Raw genomic sequence first — 17,758 nt, 5'->3', positions numbered from 1 at the left:
ATAGGTTCCGCTGGTGTACAGCAATCTTTAAGTCATACCACAGATTCTCAATTGGATTGAGGTCTGGGCTTTGACTAGGCCATTCCAAGACATTTAAATGTTTCCCCTTAAATCACTCGAGTGTTGCTTTAGCAGTATGCTTAGGCTCATTGTCCTGCTGGAAGGTGAACCTCTGTCCCAGTCTCAAATCTTTGGAAGACTGAAACACGTTTCCCTCAAGAATTTCCCTGTAATTTGCGCCATCCATCATTCCTTCAATTCCGACCAGCTTCCCAGTCCCTGCCGATGAAAAACATCCCCACAGCATGATGGTGCCACCACCATGCTTCACTGTGGGGATGATGTTCTCGGGGTGATGAGAGGTGTTGGGTTTGCGCCAGACTTGTCGTTTTCCTTGACGGCCAAAAAGATTCATCTGACCAGAATACCTTCTTCCATATGTTTGGGGAGTATCCCACATCACTTTTGACCAAACACCAAACATGTTTGCTTATTTCTTTCTTTTAGCAACGTTTTTCTTCTGGCCGCTCTTCCGTAAAGCCCAGCTCTGTGGAGTGTACGGCTTAAAGTGGTTCTATGGACAGATACTCCAATTTCCGCTGTGGAGCTTTGCAGCTCCTTCAGGGATATCTTTGTTCTCTCTGAATAATTCCCTCCTTGCCTGGTCCATGAGTTTTGGTGGGCGGCCCTCTCTTGGCAGGTTTGTTGTGGTGCCATATTCTTTACATTTTTTAATAATGGATTTAATAATGCTCCGTGGGATGTTCAAAGTTTTGGATCATGTTTTATTACCCAACCCTGATCTGTACTTCTCCACAACTTTCTCCCTGACCTGTTTGGAGAGCTCCTCGGTCTTCATGGTGCTGCTTGCTTGGTGGTGCCCCCTGCTTAGTGGTGTTGCAGACTCTGGGGCCTTTCAGAACAGGTATATATACAGTGGGGCAAAAAAGTATTTAGTCAGCCACCAATTGTGCAAGTTCTCCCACTTAAAAAGATGAGAGAGGCCTGTAATTTTCATCATAGATACACTTCAACTATGACATAGGGAGATAGTAGATTGACAAAGGCTAGTGCTTTTGCTGTTTGATAGGTCTACTCATCCTGTTGGCTGATGAAAAGTAAATGTGGACAGTTCCTCCAATATCTTCAATATGCACCTCGGAATTAGATAAGGATGCGTTCAGTTGCGTCCCAGATGTGTCTGTCTTCACTTGTAGCCTGTGAGAAAGACCTGATCATGTGATGGAGAGCCGTGTGAGTGAGATTGTCTTCGGAGCAGGCAGCACTCAGGGAGAAGGGCTGCAAAAGGCATGTATTTTTTTTAGGGTGCATTATGGCCACACGAAGGGGATGCCATCGGGAAAGTGCTTCTCAAATTGTGAATGAGAGATTGACAAAGTGTGTACAGCCTGCCCAAAAAAACACAAAGCTGAGCTCATGCATTTCAAGCGACTTTTTTCAAATCCTCATTAGTCGTGCCATGCAGCCTAGCCCAATGTTTGCAGAACAAATAAAGTTACATAAATAATTCTTAATTAAGGAGTACCTATTTCTTTGTTAACCTCTCAACACAAAATAGCCTCATGTGCGCACGCCCTCAAATCGTTTGGAGAAAATATTGTTTTTATTTTATTCAGCTTCGTTCAATTGAATTCTTCATACTATAAAGTAATATAAAATAATGGCACTGAATTCTAAGCTAATCTTGTCTGCTTAAATGAGGTAGTGTAGCCCACAGCCATATGGCATAGCCAGATCAGGACCCAACGTAAGGACAACTCACATTATGCTATTCTGCTCTTCTGAAATGGACTACATTTTCTTCATATCCTGTTTCTTTAGACCTGTCTAAAATAAATCATGGCTTTATTGTGATGGTGTAGGCTATATTACATGGATTTATTAGACATTTTAAAATGTAGATGTTCCAAAGGTCTGCATCAGTGGCTTGTAGGCTATGTGTGGAAGCCAGGAGATGCTAAATGTGCTTATGTTAATTAACAGTCAATTACCGACAGTTATTTGCTTGACAATCACTGGCTGAATTTCGTAACCGCCACCGCCCTAGATGTGATGATGTGATTGATACAAGTATCTCATCCTCTCCTCTCCTCTCCTCTCCTCTCCTCTCCTCTCCTCTCCTCTCCTCTCCTCTCCTCTCCTCTCCTCTCCTCTCCTCTCCTCTCCTCTCCTCTCCTCTCCTCTCCTCTCCTCTCCTCTCCTGTCATGATGAGTCATAAATAGTCAGTCTACTCTGCTCCCTCACATTCAAGCATGCTAAAACCTTGCAGACAGTCTCACAGTATCAGACATGCATGCCCACACACAGAAACACGTAGAAATGTATGCAAAGGCTACACAAGTGCAGTCAGACTTTCTGTTGCACTCTCATTCTCTCTCATACACAGACGTACGTGCGCGGGCGCACACATACACACACACACACACACACACACACACACACACACACACACACACAGTACAATACAGAGTTGAGTTCAGCTATTGCTGTAGGGTTTTTGGGCAGCAGTGGGTTTCTGTTGATTCTCATACCCAGTGAACACATCTCCTCATCCTCTCTTCTCCTCCATCCTCTCTTCTTCTCCCCCATCCTTTCTTCTTCTCTTCCTCCTCCTTCCCCTCATCCTCTCTTCTCCTCCTCCTGCTCCTCCATCCCCTCATCCTCTCTTCTCCTCCTCCATCTCCTCATCCTCTCTTCTCCTCCTCCATCTCCTCATCCTCTCTTCTCTTTCTCCATCCCCTCATCCTCTATTCTCCTCCTCCATCCCCTCATCCTCTCTTATTCTCCACCATCTGCTCATGATCTCTTCTCCTCCTCATCCCCTCAGCATGGTTCCAGTGGTATTTGTTCTGTGGTGAGGAAATCTTGACCCTGCCCAGCATACCTAACCAATACCCACAATATTCTGTCAGTCCACACACAAACCAATACAGAGTCTGACATTAATTTGACATTTTAATATGCTTTTGCCACCACCATCCTATTCGCACCTATACCATTCTATACCAACCACCACCAGCCTATACCATTCTATACCAGCCACCACCAGCCTATACCATTCTATACCAGCCACCACCAGCCTATACCATTCTATACCAGCCACCACCAACCTATACCATTCTATACCAGCCTATACCATTCTATACCAGCCACCACCAGCCTATACCATTCTATACCATCCTATACCAGCCTATACCATTCTATACCAGCCACCGCCAGCCTATACCATTCTATACCATCCTATACCATCCTATACCATTCTATACCAGCCTATGCCATCCTATACCATTCTATACCATCCTATACCATTCTATACCAGCCTATACCATTCTATACCAGCCTATGCCATCCTACACCAGCCTATACCAGCCTATACCAGCCCCCACCAGCCTATACCATCCTATACCAGCCACCACCAGCCTATACCAGCCTATATGATCCTATACCAGTCACCACCAGCCACCACCAGCCAATACCAGCCTATACCAGCCTATATGATCCTATACCAGTCACCACCAGCCACCACCAGCCAATACCAGCCTATACCAGCCACCACCAGCCAATGCCAGCCTATACCAGCCACCACCAGGCTATACCAGCCACCACCAGCCTATACCATCCTATACCAGCATATACCATCCTATACCAGCCTATACCAGCCACCACCAGCCTATACCAGCCACCGCCAGCCTATACCAGCCACCACCAGCCTATACCAGCCACCACCAGCCTATACCATCCTATACCAGCCTATACCAGCATATACCATCCAATGCCAGCCTATACCAGCCACCACCAGCCTATACCATCCTATACCAGCCTATACCAGCCACCACCAGCCACCACCAGCCTATACCAGCCACCACCAGCCTATTCCAGCCACCACCAGCCTATACCATCCTATACCAGCCTATACCAGCCTATACCAGCATATACCATCCAATGCCAGCCTATACCAGCCACCACCAGGCTATACCAGCCACCACCAGCCTATACAAGCATATATCATCCTATACCATCCTGTACTATCCTATACCAGCCACCACCAGCCACCACCAGGCTATACCAGCCTATACCAGCCTATACCATCCGTTACCAGCCTACACCAGCCTATACCAGCCTATACCAGCCTATACTAGCCTATACCATCCTATATCATCCTATACCAGCCACCACCAGCCTATACCAGCCACCACCAGCCTATACCATCCTATACCAGCCACCACCAGCCTATACCAGCCACCACCAACCTATACCAGCCTATACCATCCACCACCAGCCACCACTAGCCTATACTAGCCTATATCATCCTATACCAGCCAATGCCAGCCTATACCAGCATAAATCATCCTATACCATCCTATACTATCCTATACCAGCCACCACCAGCCTATACCAGCCTATACCATCCGCTACCAGCCCATACCAGCCACCACCAGCCTATACCATCCTATACCAGCCTATACCATCCGCTACCAGCCCATACCAGCCACCACCAGCCTATACCATCCTATACCAGCCTATACCATCCGCTACCAGCCCATACCAGCCACCACCAGCCTATACCATCCTATACCAGCCTATACCAACCTATTTATTTATTTATTATTTTACCGGGTAAGTTGACTGAGAACACATTCTCTATACCAGCCTATACCAGCCTATACTATCCTATACCAGCCACCACCAGCCTATACCAGCCTATACCATCCGCTACCAGCCCATACCAGCCACCACCAGCCTATACCATCCTATACCAGCCTATACCATCCGCTACCAGCCCATACCAGCCACCACCAGCCTATACCAGCCGTTACCATCCTATACCAGCCTATACCAGCCTTTACCAACCTATACCAGCCTATACCAGCCTTTACCATCCTATACCAGCCTATACCAGCCACCACCAGCCTATACCAACCTATACCAACCTATACCAGCCACCACCATCAGCCTATACCAACCTATACCAGCCGTTACCATCCTATACCAGCCTATACCAGCCTATACCAGCCTATACCAGCCCATACCAGCTTATACCTGTTTTTACCAGTCTAATAAAGGGGTTAGAGAGACAATATAAATTGTATGCATGAAAAGAGAGGTGAGAGTTGGGAGGAATGAAGAGTAGGAAAGAAAGCGGGATAGGAGGAAGAGAGTTGGGAGGACTGGAGAGTGTGATAGAAAGGGAGAGAGGAGGAAGAGAGTTGGAGGTAGGAGACAATAATAGTAATCAGTGTTGTCTTTGTCCTCAGACGGCAGTTTGTCTTCGTAATTTAAACACTGTCCTCTCTCTCCTCTCTCCCTCAGCCATCGCTCTCCCCTCATCTTTAGAACATGTAATCACTAGGTACTCTCTTCACTGTCACTCTTCTGTGTGTGTGTGTGTGTATGTGTGTAACCCTCTGTGCTCTGCATAGTGTGCGTTCACATACACCCTGCTGTGTGTGTGTGTGTGTTGTTTTCTCTGTGTGTGTTGTTCGTGTATGGTACAGGCTTATGTAACAGTGATGATCTCCAACAGGTATTCCATGGTAGTCAGTCAGTCACTAGCCAGTCTACATTGTGTCCCCTCCAATCTGTTGGAGAATTATCATTATGTCTGGCTCCCTCCCTCCCTCCCTCCCTCCCTCCCTCCCTCCCTCCCTCCCTCCCTCCCTCCCTCCCTCCCTGTCTCCCTGCCTGTCTCCCTGCCTGTCTCCCTCCCTGCCTGTCTCCCTGCCTGTCTCCCTCCCTGCCTGTCTCCCTGCCTGTCTCCCTCCCTCCCTGCCTGTCTACCTCCCTGCCTGTCTCCCTGCCTGTCTCCCTGCCTGTCTCCCTCCCTCCCTGCCTGTCTACCTCCCTCATCCAAGCAGCTAGTGGATCTGTTGTCTTTGTACTAAAGAGATGCTGACATCCAACTGTCTGTATATTATTTTTGTTCAGTCACAGATAGTGACACTGAAGTGCATTGGTTTATGACATCGAAGTAAAGTGGAGTCACGTGGTGAAGATGACACACTAGAACAGAATTCTGGTTAATATACAGTCATAATGATTTTTTAAAAACACACCTTGTTTATACAGCAAAATACTCTTAAGGTCACGGAGTTCACGGGAAACTAATGAACTAAATGAATGCCACTACCAGTATGGACAAATTATGATAATACTTTTTTTTCCTAGCCACTGTGCTTCTACACCTGCATTGCTTGCTGTTTGGGGTTTTAGGCTGGGTTTCTGTACAGCACTTTGAGATATCAGCTGATGTACGAAGGGCTATATAAATACATTTGATTTTACTTGTGAGTTGGAATTGTAACGGAATTCAGAATACACTTAAGAGGTATATAATTCTGGTGCATTTAAAGCCTCTTAGTTGTGATGTGGCAATAATGTAAGATTAAGATATGGGTGGGTCAGGTGTTCTCCTCCCCAGGTGGCAAGCGTTCTAAGGGTGTCAGCATTCTAATTGCAAAGAAGAAGAATGTCTTTCAAACCTTCTAACTTGCATACTTACCAGGATGGTGGACGTGTGACAGCCTCAGGATGGTTACAAAATGACAAGTGTACCCTAATAAATGTACATGCACCTAATACTTCACAAAACACCGTCCTCTCTTCCTTGGTGCCTGCGATATCTAGCTCTCTTCAGGGTCCCATAGTCATGGGCGGTGACTTTAATTTGGGTTTGCAGTCCCTTACCAGACCGTTCTGGTGCCCCCCTTCCCTCAGACAGGCCTGTCGCAGCAGCAATGGTGGAATTATTTCACATATCTTTCAGATGTGTGGCGCCTGGTGAATCCAGATGAAGCCCTCAATTCTGACTCCAGGATCGACTGTATTCTTATGTCCTCTAACCTGATTCAGAATGATATTGATACCAATATCCCCGCTAATCATATCTCGACAGTCAAGGCTGAACACCTCCCTCTTGAAAAACACGGATTTCACTAGGTGTGACAGAATCATAGAATTCGTTGAACTGAACCGTAGCTCTGTGACTCTGGTTGCCACCATCTGGGAAGCTTTTAAGGCCACTTGTACGGGTTGGATAATTCGTTTCTCATCAGCTGAAGAAAATGAAAGAGCTCAGAGAAAAAGTCTAAGCTGTCTTTGGAGGTTAAAATACTGGAGGAGGAACATACTGTATGTCAGAGCTGTTGAACCTAGCCTTGAGAACCTCCCTCCTGTCTACCAGGGCAGATCTACAGAAACACGAGGAGACTGATTTTGCTCTTTTCCCGACTCCAGAGATTTTATTTTGAGTCAGGGCAGGTGGCAGGGGGGATGTTAGCGCAAGGGGGATGTTAGCGCAGCGGGGATGTTAGCGCAAGGAGGATGTTAGCGCAGGGGGGATGTTAGCGCAGGGGGGATGTTAGCGCAGGGGGGATGTTAGCGCAGGGGGGATGTTAGCGCAGGGGGGATATTACTGCATAAGGGAAGAGGGCAGGGGGGATGTTAGCGCAGGGGGGATATTACTGCATAAGGGAAGAGGGCAGGGGGGATGTTAGCGCAGGGGGGATGTTAGCCCAGGGGGAATGTTAGCCCAGGGGGAATGTTAGAGCAGGGGGGATGTTAGAGCAGGGGGGATGTTAGAGCAGGGGGGATGTTAGAGCAGGGGGGATGTTAGAGCATAAGGGAAGAGGGCAGGGGGGATGTTAGCGCAGGGGGGATGTTAGCACAGGGGGGATGTTAGTGCATAAGGGAAGAGGGCAAGGGGGATGTTAGAGCAGGGGGATGTTAGAGCAGGGGGGATGTTAGAGCAGGGGGATGTTAGCGCAGGGGGGATGTTAGCGCAGGGGGATGTTAGCGCAGGGGGATGTTAGCGCAGGGGGGATGTTAGAGCAGGGGGATGTTAGAGCAGGGGGGATGTTAGAGCAGGGGGGATGTTAGAGCAGTGGGATGTTAGAGCATGGGGGATGTTAGAGCAGGGGGATGTTAGAGCAGGGGGATGTTAGAGCAGGGGGGATGTTAGAGCAGGGGGATGTTAGAGCAGGGGGGATGTTAGAGCAGGGGGGATGTTAGAGCAGGGGGGATGTTAGAGCAGGGGGGATGTTAGAGCAGGGGGGATGTTAGAGCAGGGGGATGTTAGAGCAGGGGGGATGTTAGAGCAGTGGGATGTTAGAGCAGGGGGGATGTTAGAGCAGGGGGATGTTAGAGCAGGGGGATGTTAGAGCAGGGGGGATGTTAGAGCAGGGGGGATGTTAGAGCAGGGGGGATGTTAGAGCAGGGGGATGTTAGAGCAGGGGGGATGTTAGAGCAGGGGGGATGTTAGAGCAGGGGGATGTTAGAGCAGGGGGGATGTTAGAGCAGGGGGGATGTTAGAGCAGGGGGGATGTTAGAGCAGGGGGATGTTAGAGCAGGGGGGATGTTAGAGCAGGGGGGATGTTAGAGCAGGGGGGATGTTAGAGCAGGGGATGTTAGAGCAGGGGGATGTTAGCGCAGGGGGGATGTTAGAGCAGGGGGATGTTAGAGCAGGGGGGATGTTAGAGCAGGGGGGATGTTAGAGCAGGGGGGATGTTAGAGCATAAGGGAAGAGGGCAGGGGGGATGTTAGCGCAGGGGGGATGTTAGAGCAGGGGGGATGTTAGAGCAGGGGGGATGTTAGAGCAGGGGGGATGTTAGAGCAGGGGGGATGTTAGAGCAGGGGGGATGTTAGCGCAGGGGGGATGTTAGCGCAGGGGGGATGTTAGAGCAGGGGGATGTTAGAGCAGGGGGATGTTAGAGCAGGGGGATGTTAGCGCAGGGGGGATGTTAGAGCAGGGGGATGTTAGAGCAGGGGGATGTTAGAGCAGGGGGGATGTTAGCGCAGGGGGGATGTTAGAGCAGGGGGGATGTTAGAGCAGGGGGGATGTTAGCGCAGGAGGGATGTTAGTGCATACATTGAAGCAGATGGAGAAGCAACATTAGAGATAGTAAGGGAGTATTTCAATGTGATGCCAACAGAATGAATCAATCTTTCACATTGTATGGGTCAGAGAGTACAGCAGGTGACAGCGACTGTTCTTTAAGAGCGTTGACCTTCCCACAGTCAATCTAGTGGATGAAGTTGGTTTGGACATCCCGATCAACCAGTTAGAAACTGACAACGCAATTCTGAAAATGTCCTCTGGGAAAAGGCTTGGCGATGACGGCTTGGATATGGAAACCTACAAATGCTTAAAAAAAAACAGCGGTCCCCGATCCTTCTGAAATGATTTGATGAAGCACCACAGTCTGAATCTATGCCCCCGTCCGTCCATGTGTCGAACAACTATCTCTCTGCTACCCAAGTCTAGTAAGGGTCCTTTAGAGGTTTCCGCCCCTTAAGTCTGTTGAACAGCTACTATAAGCTATTAACCAAGACCCTCGCCGTACGCTTAGTGACGGTAATCCCATCAATAATGAATCTAGACCAGGTTGGGTTCATCCCAGGTCGTTTCTCTGTGAATAACGGGCTGTTTCATGCCATGTCTGAGGCTCACTCTCTTAAAACTCCAGCTGTAGCAGCATCCTTGGAAGCCAAGAAGGCCTTTGACAGGATAGAATAGCCATACCTGTTTCATCCACTCATCAAGTTTGGCTTTGGTCCCATTAGCTGGGTCAGGGTCATTATACAGCGAACTTGTCTCATCTGTCAAAATGAATGGTATGGTGTCTGACTCATTTTGTCTCAACCGAGGTGTGAGACAGGGTTGCTCCGCTAGTCCCCTCCTATATATTTTAGCCTTAGAACCCCCTGGCATGTGCGATACGTGCTGAAGAGACCGTTCCAGGTGTGCGCATTTATGAACATGAGTTGAAATTGAATCTATACGCTGACGACATCCTACTCATCCTTAGGAACCCTGCAAATCTCCGCACCCGGGCAGTCTTAACAATGATTGACTCCTTTGGCTCCCTCTCAGGACACAAGATCAACTGGAGAAAGGGAGAGGCTATACCTCTCAACATACACACATTTCAGGCTGACTTAGTGGGTTTCCCATTTGTTTGGATGACTAGAGGAAGTATCTAGGAATTAATATAGTATCCCTCAGAACCAAGATATTCAGCCTAAATGGACCTAATGTATTACCTAGGCTAGCCTATGTCATCTCTTCCATCCCCTCTCAACATCCCACAGTCGTGGTTTAAGGAAGTACAAACTCTCTCCTCGCAGTTCTATTATGGAACAATCAGAAACCAAGGATAGGGTATAGAAAACGGACAGTACCTAGATTTAAAGGTGGGCCGGGTGTCCCAGATGGATTCTTCTACTGCTTGTCATATCAGTCAAGATGTCCCCTTACGTGGGCTTACAAATCAGAATCTAAGATCTGCAGCTGGGAGTGGTTGGAGGAGAGGATAGTGTCACAACACAGGTCCGTTTCACCTGTCATCAACGTGGTACTGCCCCAAACCCCCTACTGCCCCAAACCCCCTACTGCCCCAAACCCAGCTACTGCCCCAAACTCCCTACTGCCCCAAACCCCCTACTGCCCCAAACCCCCTACTGCCCCAAACCCAGCTACTGCCCCAAACCCAGCTACTGCACCAAACCCCGCTAATGCCCCAAACCCCGCTACTGCCCCAAACCCAGCTACTGCCCTTGACAGTGGAATTATCAGGTTCTCATGTAGCATAGTTAAGATGCTGCACAGAAGGTTGGGTGTAAATGGTGTGTCTGTTCCATCCTGTCCCATCTGGCATAACCCCGGAAACACTTTGAGTAGTAGACTCTGGCATAGCCACGGTATTTCATCTATTGGTCAGATTGTTAAAGGCAGATTTTGGTTTGAGCGATTCTTCATTTTTAGCATACCTACAGCTTAAGACAGTCATATACAAGGTTGGTAAAACGGAGAATGCTGACTCCGCCTCTGGAACAGAGTTAGATCAGAACCTCAGGAAAGCTGCCTCCTCGACAGGAACTGGATCAAGCATTTATAGGCCGTTGTTTTTTTCCATCCTAAACACATATTCCCCCATTCAGATTGCATCACAATGGGTCACTTTTTAGCATCACAATGGGTCACTATTCCCCCAATCAGTTAGCATCACACTGGGTCACTTTTTCCCATTCAGTTAGCATCACAATGGGTCACTATTCCCCCAATCAGTTAGCATCACACTGGGTCACTTTTTCCCATTCAGTTAGCATCACAATGGGTCACTATTCCCCCATTCAGATTGCATCACAATGGGTCACTTTTTAGCATCACAATGGGTCACTATTCCCCCAATCAGTTAGCATCACAATGGGTCACTTTTTAGCATCACAATGGGTCACTATTCCCCCAATCAGTTAGCATCACACTGGGTCACTTTTTCCCATTCAGTTAGCATCACAATGGGTCACTATTCCCCCATTCAGTTAGCATCACAATGGGTCACTATTCCCCATTCAGTTAGCATCACAATGGGTCACTATTCCCCCATTCAGTTAGCATCACAATGGGTCACTATTCCCCCATTCAGTTAGCATCACAATGGGTCACTATTCCCCCAATCAGTTAGCATCACACTGGGTCACTTTTTCCCATTCAGTTAGCATCACAATGGGTCACTATTCCCCCAATCAGTTAGCATCACACTGGGTCACTTTTTCCCATTCAGTTAGCATCACAATGGGTCACTATTCCCCCATTCAGTTAGCATCACAATGGGTCACTATTCCCCATTCAGTTAGCATCACAATGGGTCACTATTTCCTCATTCAGATAGCATCACAATGGGTCACTATTCCCCCATTCAGATTGCATGGGAGTGTGACCTGAACACTTCTCTCACCCCATCGCAAAGGGACACTATTTGGAGAAGGGGTCTGACCACTTCAAAATGTGCTAGGAAAAGATGATTCAGTACAAGATATTGTGCAGAGCCTATATCACCCCTGTACATATCCCAAATATCTCTCCATCTGTCTCTACCTCTAATATCTCTCCATCTGTCTCTACCTCTAATATCTCTCCATCTGTCTCTCTATCTCTAATATCTTTCCATGTGTCCCTCTACCTCTAATATCTCTCCATCTGTCTCTACCTCTAATATCTCTCCATCTGTCTCTACCACTAATATCTCTCCATCTGTCTCTACCTCTAATATCTCTCCATCTGTCTCTACCTCTAATATCTCTCCATCTGTCTCTACCACTACTATCTCTCCATGTGTCTCTCTACCTCTAATATCTCTCCATCTGTCTCTACCTCTAATATCTCTCCATGTGTCTCTCTACCTCTAATATCTCTCCATCTGTCTCTCTACCTCTAATATCTCTCCATGTGTCTCTCTACCTCTAATATCTCTCCATGTGTCTCTCTACCTCTAATATCTTTCCATCTGTCTCTCTACCTCTAATATCTTTCCATGTGTCTCTCTACCTCTAATATCTCTCCATCTGTCTCTACCTCTAATATCTCTCATCTGTCTTTCTACCTCTAATATCTTTCCATCTGTCTCTCTACCTCTAATATCTCTCCATCTGTCTCTACCACTAATATCTCTCCATGTGTCTCTCTACCTCTAATATCTCTCCATCTGTCTCTACCTCTAATATCTCTCCATCTGTCTCTCTACCTCTAATATCTCTCCATCTGTCTCTCTACCTCTAATATCTCTCCATCTGTCTCTCTACCTCTAATATCTCTCCATCTGTCTCTACCACTAATATCTCTCCATCTGTCTCTCTACCTCTAATATCTCTCCATCTGTCTCTCTACCTCTAATATCTCTCCATCTGTCTCTCTACCTCTAATATCTCTCCATGTGTCTCTCTACCTCTAATATCTATCCATCTGTCTCTCTACCTCTAATATCTCTCCATGTGTCTCTCTACCACTAATATCTCTCCATGTGTCTCTCTACCTCTAATATCTCTCCATCTGTCTCTCTACCTCTAATATCTCTCCATGTGTCTCTCTACCTCTAATATCTCTCCATGTGTCTCTCTACCTCTAATATCTCTCCATGTGTCTCTCTACCTCTAATATCTCTCCATGTGTCTCTCTACCTCTAATATCTCTCCATCTGTCTCTCTACCTCCTCAGACCACCAGAAGCTAGAGAGAGAGGCCCGTATCTGTCGCCTACTCAAGCACTCCAACATCGGTGAGTCTTTCTCAACTAAACAACGCAGAAACGCAATGACACCTGCCTATGCCTCAATGACACCTGCCTATGCCTCAATGACACCTGCCTATGCCTCAATGACACCCGCCTATGCCTCAATGACACCTGCCTATGTCTAAATGACACCTGCCTATGCCTAAATGACACCTGCCTATGCCTAAATGACACCTGCCGGTGCCGCATTATAACCTTAAGTCTGCCTTGTCAATCTTCTATCTAATATATACAGATGTAGGATCTTAATTTGATCACTCTTTTGTTGCTGAGACTTTTCTGGCACAGCAGGAAATGCAAACTTGTAGTGTATTTGAGTTTCTAAAAGGATTTTTTTTTATTTGCACTAACGAAAAATGTATCGACCACCACATCGTTTTTCATGAATTATAATCCACATAATAATTCACATTTCCTGCTGCTGCAGGATTATTTTCTGCTGTAGCAAACTGGCTCAAATTAAGATCCCACATCTGTATCAATATATCGATTGAAATCTATGTGCTGCACCATAAAGTCTGCAGCTTCAATCTTCAATCTATAAGGCGACACCAAGTTTTGATATCTCTGTCTTGTTTGACTATTCCACATTGAGGATCATGCTCAGTATCCAGGGTTTGGCCTCTGTGCGTTTAGATTTATCCTTCCGGCCAAGTATGAATTAAAGGCTTGTTAATGTTTCTATGCATGGCGTGGAGTTTTTGCCCCCTAATGATTTTCCATTATTCACACTACCTGATTATTCCCACTTCTTCTTGTTGCTTGTTCATTTTATTATTATCTATCCCTTGTTATCACCAGAACATACAGCTCTTGTCCGTTGTCAGATCTAGTGTCAAAGAAGCTCTCCTCTTCCTCTGTTTCTCTGAGCCTTATTCATAGACGCAGGACGTAGCGGTGCTAATCTGAAAACAAGGCTCCACAAATTCGATCAGCAAATTGATTGTGCTACCAGGGCTGGCAAAACCCTAGACCACTGTTATTCTAACTTCCGCGACGCATATAAGGCCCTCCCCTGCCCTTCCTTCGGAAAAGCTGACCACGACTCCATTTTGTTGCTCCCAGCCTTCAGACTAAGACTAAAACAGGGAGCTCCCGCGCTCAGGTCTGTTCAACCGATCAATCGGATTCCACGCTTCAAGATTGCTTCGATCACGTGGATGGGGATATGTTCCGCATTGCGGCGAACAACAACATTGACGAATACGCTGATTCGATGAGCGGACTACAAAAGAAAAACCAGCCCCGTCGCGGATCACGATGTCTTGCTCCCAGACAGACTAAACAACTTTTTTGCTCGCTTTGAGGACAATACAGTGCCACTGACACGGCCCGCTACCAAAACCTGCGGGCTCTCCGTCACTGCAGCCAACATGAATAAAACATTTAAACGTGTTACATTTAAACGTGGCTGGTGTGTTTACAGACATATTCAATCAATCCTTATCCCAGTCTGCTGTTCCCACATGCTTCAAGAGGGCCACCATTGTTCCTGTTCCCAAAAAAGCTAAGGTAACTGAGCTAAATGACTACCACCCTGTAGCACTCACTTCCGTCATCATGAAGTGCTTTGAGAGACTATTCAAACATCATATCACCTCCACCCTACCTGACACCCTAGACCCACTCCAATTTGCTTACCGCCCCAAAAGGTCCACAGACGACGCAATCGCCATCACACTGCACACTGCCCTAACCCATCTGGACAAGAGGAATACCTAGGTATGAATGCTGTTCATCGATTACAGCTCAGCATTTAACACCATAGTACTCTCCAAACTCGTCATTAAGCTTGAGACCCTGGGTCTCGACCCCACCCTGTGCAACTCGGTCCTGGACTTCCTGACGGGCCGCCCCCAGGTGGTGAGGGTAGGTAACAACATCTCCACCCCGCTGATCCTCAACACTGGGTCCCCACAAGGCTGCATTCTCAGCCCTCTCCTGTACTCCCTGTTCACCAACGACTGCGTGGCCATACACGCCTCCAACTCAATCATCAAGTTTGCAGACGACACTACAGTGGTAGGCTTGATTACCAACAACGACGAGACGGCCTACAGGGAGGAGGTGAGGGCCCTCGGAGTGTGGTGTCAGGAAAATAACCTCACACTCAATGTCAACAAAACAAATGAGATGATTGTGGACTTCAGGAAACAGCAGAGGGAGCAGCCCCCCTATCCACATTGACAGGACAGTAGTGGAGAGGGTGGAGAGTTTTAAGTTCCTTGGCGTACACATCACGGACAAACTGAAATGGTCCACCCACACAGACAGCACAAGCATTTCGCAACACTTGCATCAACATCTGCTAATGTGTATGTGACCAATAACATCTGCTAACCATGTGTATGTGACCAATAACATCTGCTAACCATGTGTATGTGACCAATAACATCTGCTAACCATGTGTATGTGACCAATAACATCTGCTAACCATGTGTATGTGACCAATAACATCTGCTAACCATGTGTATGTGACCAATAACATCTGCTAACCATGTGTATGTGACCAATAACATCTGCTAACCATGTGTATGTGACCAATAACATCTGCTAACCATGTGTATGTGACCAATAACATCTGCTAACCATGTGTATGTGACCATTAACATCTGCTAACCATGTGTATGTGACCAATGACATCTGCTAACCATGTGTATGTGACCAATATCATCTGCTAACCATGTGTATGTGACCAATAACATCTGCTAACCATGTGTATGTGACCAATATCATCTGCTAACCATGTGTATATGACCAATAACATCTGCTAACCATGTGTATGTGACCAATAACATCTGCTAACCATGTGTATGTGACCAATAACATCTGCTAACCATGTGTATGTGACCAATAACATCTGCTAACCATGTGTATGTGACCAATACATTTTATTTTATTTTATTTGCTGAGGATGCAGCAGCCCCTGTTAAATCTGCACTTTGAACTTTACTGGTGTAAGGATGTTAGTGAACCCACATCTGTAGCGCGACCCACATTCTTTTGTCAGCATCTCTGCTTTGTCAATAAAGATAGTTGTACAAGATTCCAGAGTTGGAATTGAAAGAGTTGTTTCCCTGTCCCTTTCTCTGTGATGTCATTCTAATGGAATCCAGAAATAACAGAACCCTGTATCTTTCTCTGTGATGTCATTCTAATGGAATCCAGATAGAACAAAACCCTGTCCCTTTCTCTGTGATGTCATTCTAATGGAATCCAGAAATAACAGAACCCTGTATCTTTCTCTGTGATGTCATTCTAATGGAATCCAGAAATAACAGAACCCTGTATCTTTCTCTGTGATGTCATTCTAATGGAATCCAGAAATAACAGAACCCTGTATCTTTCTCTGTGATGTCATTCTAATGGAATCCAGAAAAAACAGAACCCTGTATCTTTCTCTGTGATGTCATTCTAATGGAATCCAGATAGAACAGAACCCTGTCCCTTTCTCTGTGATGTCATTCTAATGGAATCCAGATAGAACAAAACCCTGTCCCTTTCTCTGTGATGTCATTCTAATGGAATCCAGATAGAACAGAACCCTGTATCTTTCTCTGTGATGTCATTCTAATGGAATCCGGATAGAACAAAACCCTGTCTCTTTCTCTGTGATGTCATTCTAATGGAATCCATAAAGAACACAACCCTGTCCCTTTCTCTGTGATTTTCATTCTAATGGAATCCATAAAGAACACAACCCTGTCCCTTTCTATGTGATGTCATTCTAATGGAATCCAGAAAGAACAAAACCCTGTCCCTTTCTCTGTGATGTCATTCTAATGGAATCCAGATAGAACAAAACCCTGTCCCTTTCTCTGTGATGTCATTCTAATGGAATCCAGATAGAACAAAACCATGTCCCTTTCTCTGTGATGTCATTATAATGGAATCCAGATAGAACAGAACCCTGTCCCTTTCTCTGTGATGTCATTCTAATGGAATCCAGATAGAACAGAACCCTGTCCCTTTCTCTGTGATGTCATTCTAATGGAATCCAGATAGAACAAAACCCTGTCCCTTTCTCTGTGATGTCATTCTAATGGAATCCAGATAGAACAAAACCCTGTCTCTTTCTCTGTGATGTCATTCTAATGGAATCCAGATAGAACAAAACCCTGTCCCTTTCTCTGTGATGTCATTCTAATGGAATCCAGATAGAACAAAACCCTGTCTCTTTCTCTGTGATGTCATTCTAATGGAATCCGGATAGAACAAAACCCTGTCTCTTTCTCTGTGATATCATTCTAATGGAATCCATAAAGAACACAACCCTGTCCCTTTCTCTGTGATGTCATTCTAATGGAATCCAGATAGAACAGAACCCTGTCCCTTTCTCTGTGATGTCATTCTAATGGAATCCAGATAGAACAGAACCCTGTCCCTTTCTCTGTGATGTCATTCTAATGGAATCCATAAAGAACAGAACCCTGTCCCTTTCTCTGTGATGTCATTCTAATGGAATCCAGAAAGAACAAAGCCCTGTCCCTTTCTCTGTGATGTCATTCTAAGGGAATCCAGATAGAACAGAACCCTGTCCCTTTCTCTGTGATGTCATTCTAATGGAATCCAGATAGAACAGAACCCTGTCCCTTTCTCTGTGATGTCATTCTAATGGAATCCAGATAGAACAAAACCCTGTCCCTTTCTCTGTGATGTCATTCTAATGGAAT

General features: G+C 46.3%; 1 protein-coding gene across 13 annotated transcripts in view; it reads left to right on the top strand.

Moving 5' to 3' along the window:
* LOC110536395 (calcium/calmodulin-dependent protein kinase type II subunit beta) overlaps positions 1-17,758 on the top strand; it is a 163,105-nt gene that overhangs the window by 18,359 nt on the left and 126,988 nt on the right. For all 13 annotated transcript variants that reach the window (XM_036936372.1, XM_036936367.1, XM_036936358.1 and 10 more), the window contains exon 3: positions 13,011-13,070. In XM_036936372.1, coding sequence (XP_036792267.1) covers positions 13,011-13,070 — 60 coding nt within the window. The remainder of the gene's footprint in view (positions 1-13,010; positions 13,071-17,758) is intronic.

The sequence above is a fragment of the Oncorhynchus mykiss genome, chromosome 11 (assembly GCF_013265735.2).
Source record: "Oncorhynchus mykiss isolate Arlee chromosome 11, USDA_OmykA_1.1, whole genome shotgun sequence".
Classification (NCBI taxonomy): Eukaryota; Metazoa; Chordata; class Actinopteri; order Salmoniformes; family Salmonidae; genus Oncorhynchus; species Oncorhynchus mykiss.
This window is presented reverse-complemented; position numbering and strand designations above follow the sequence as displayed.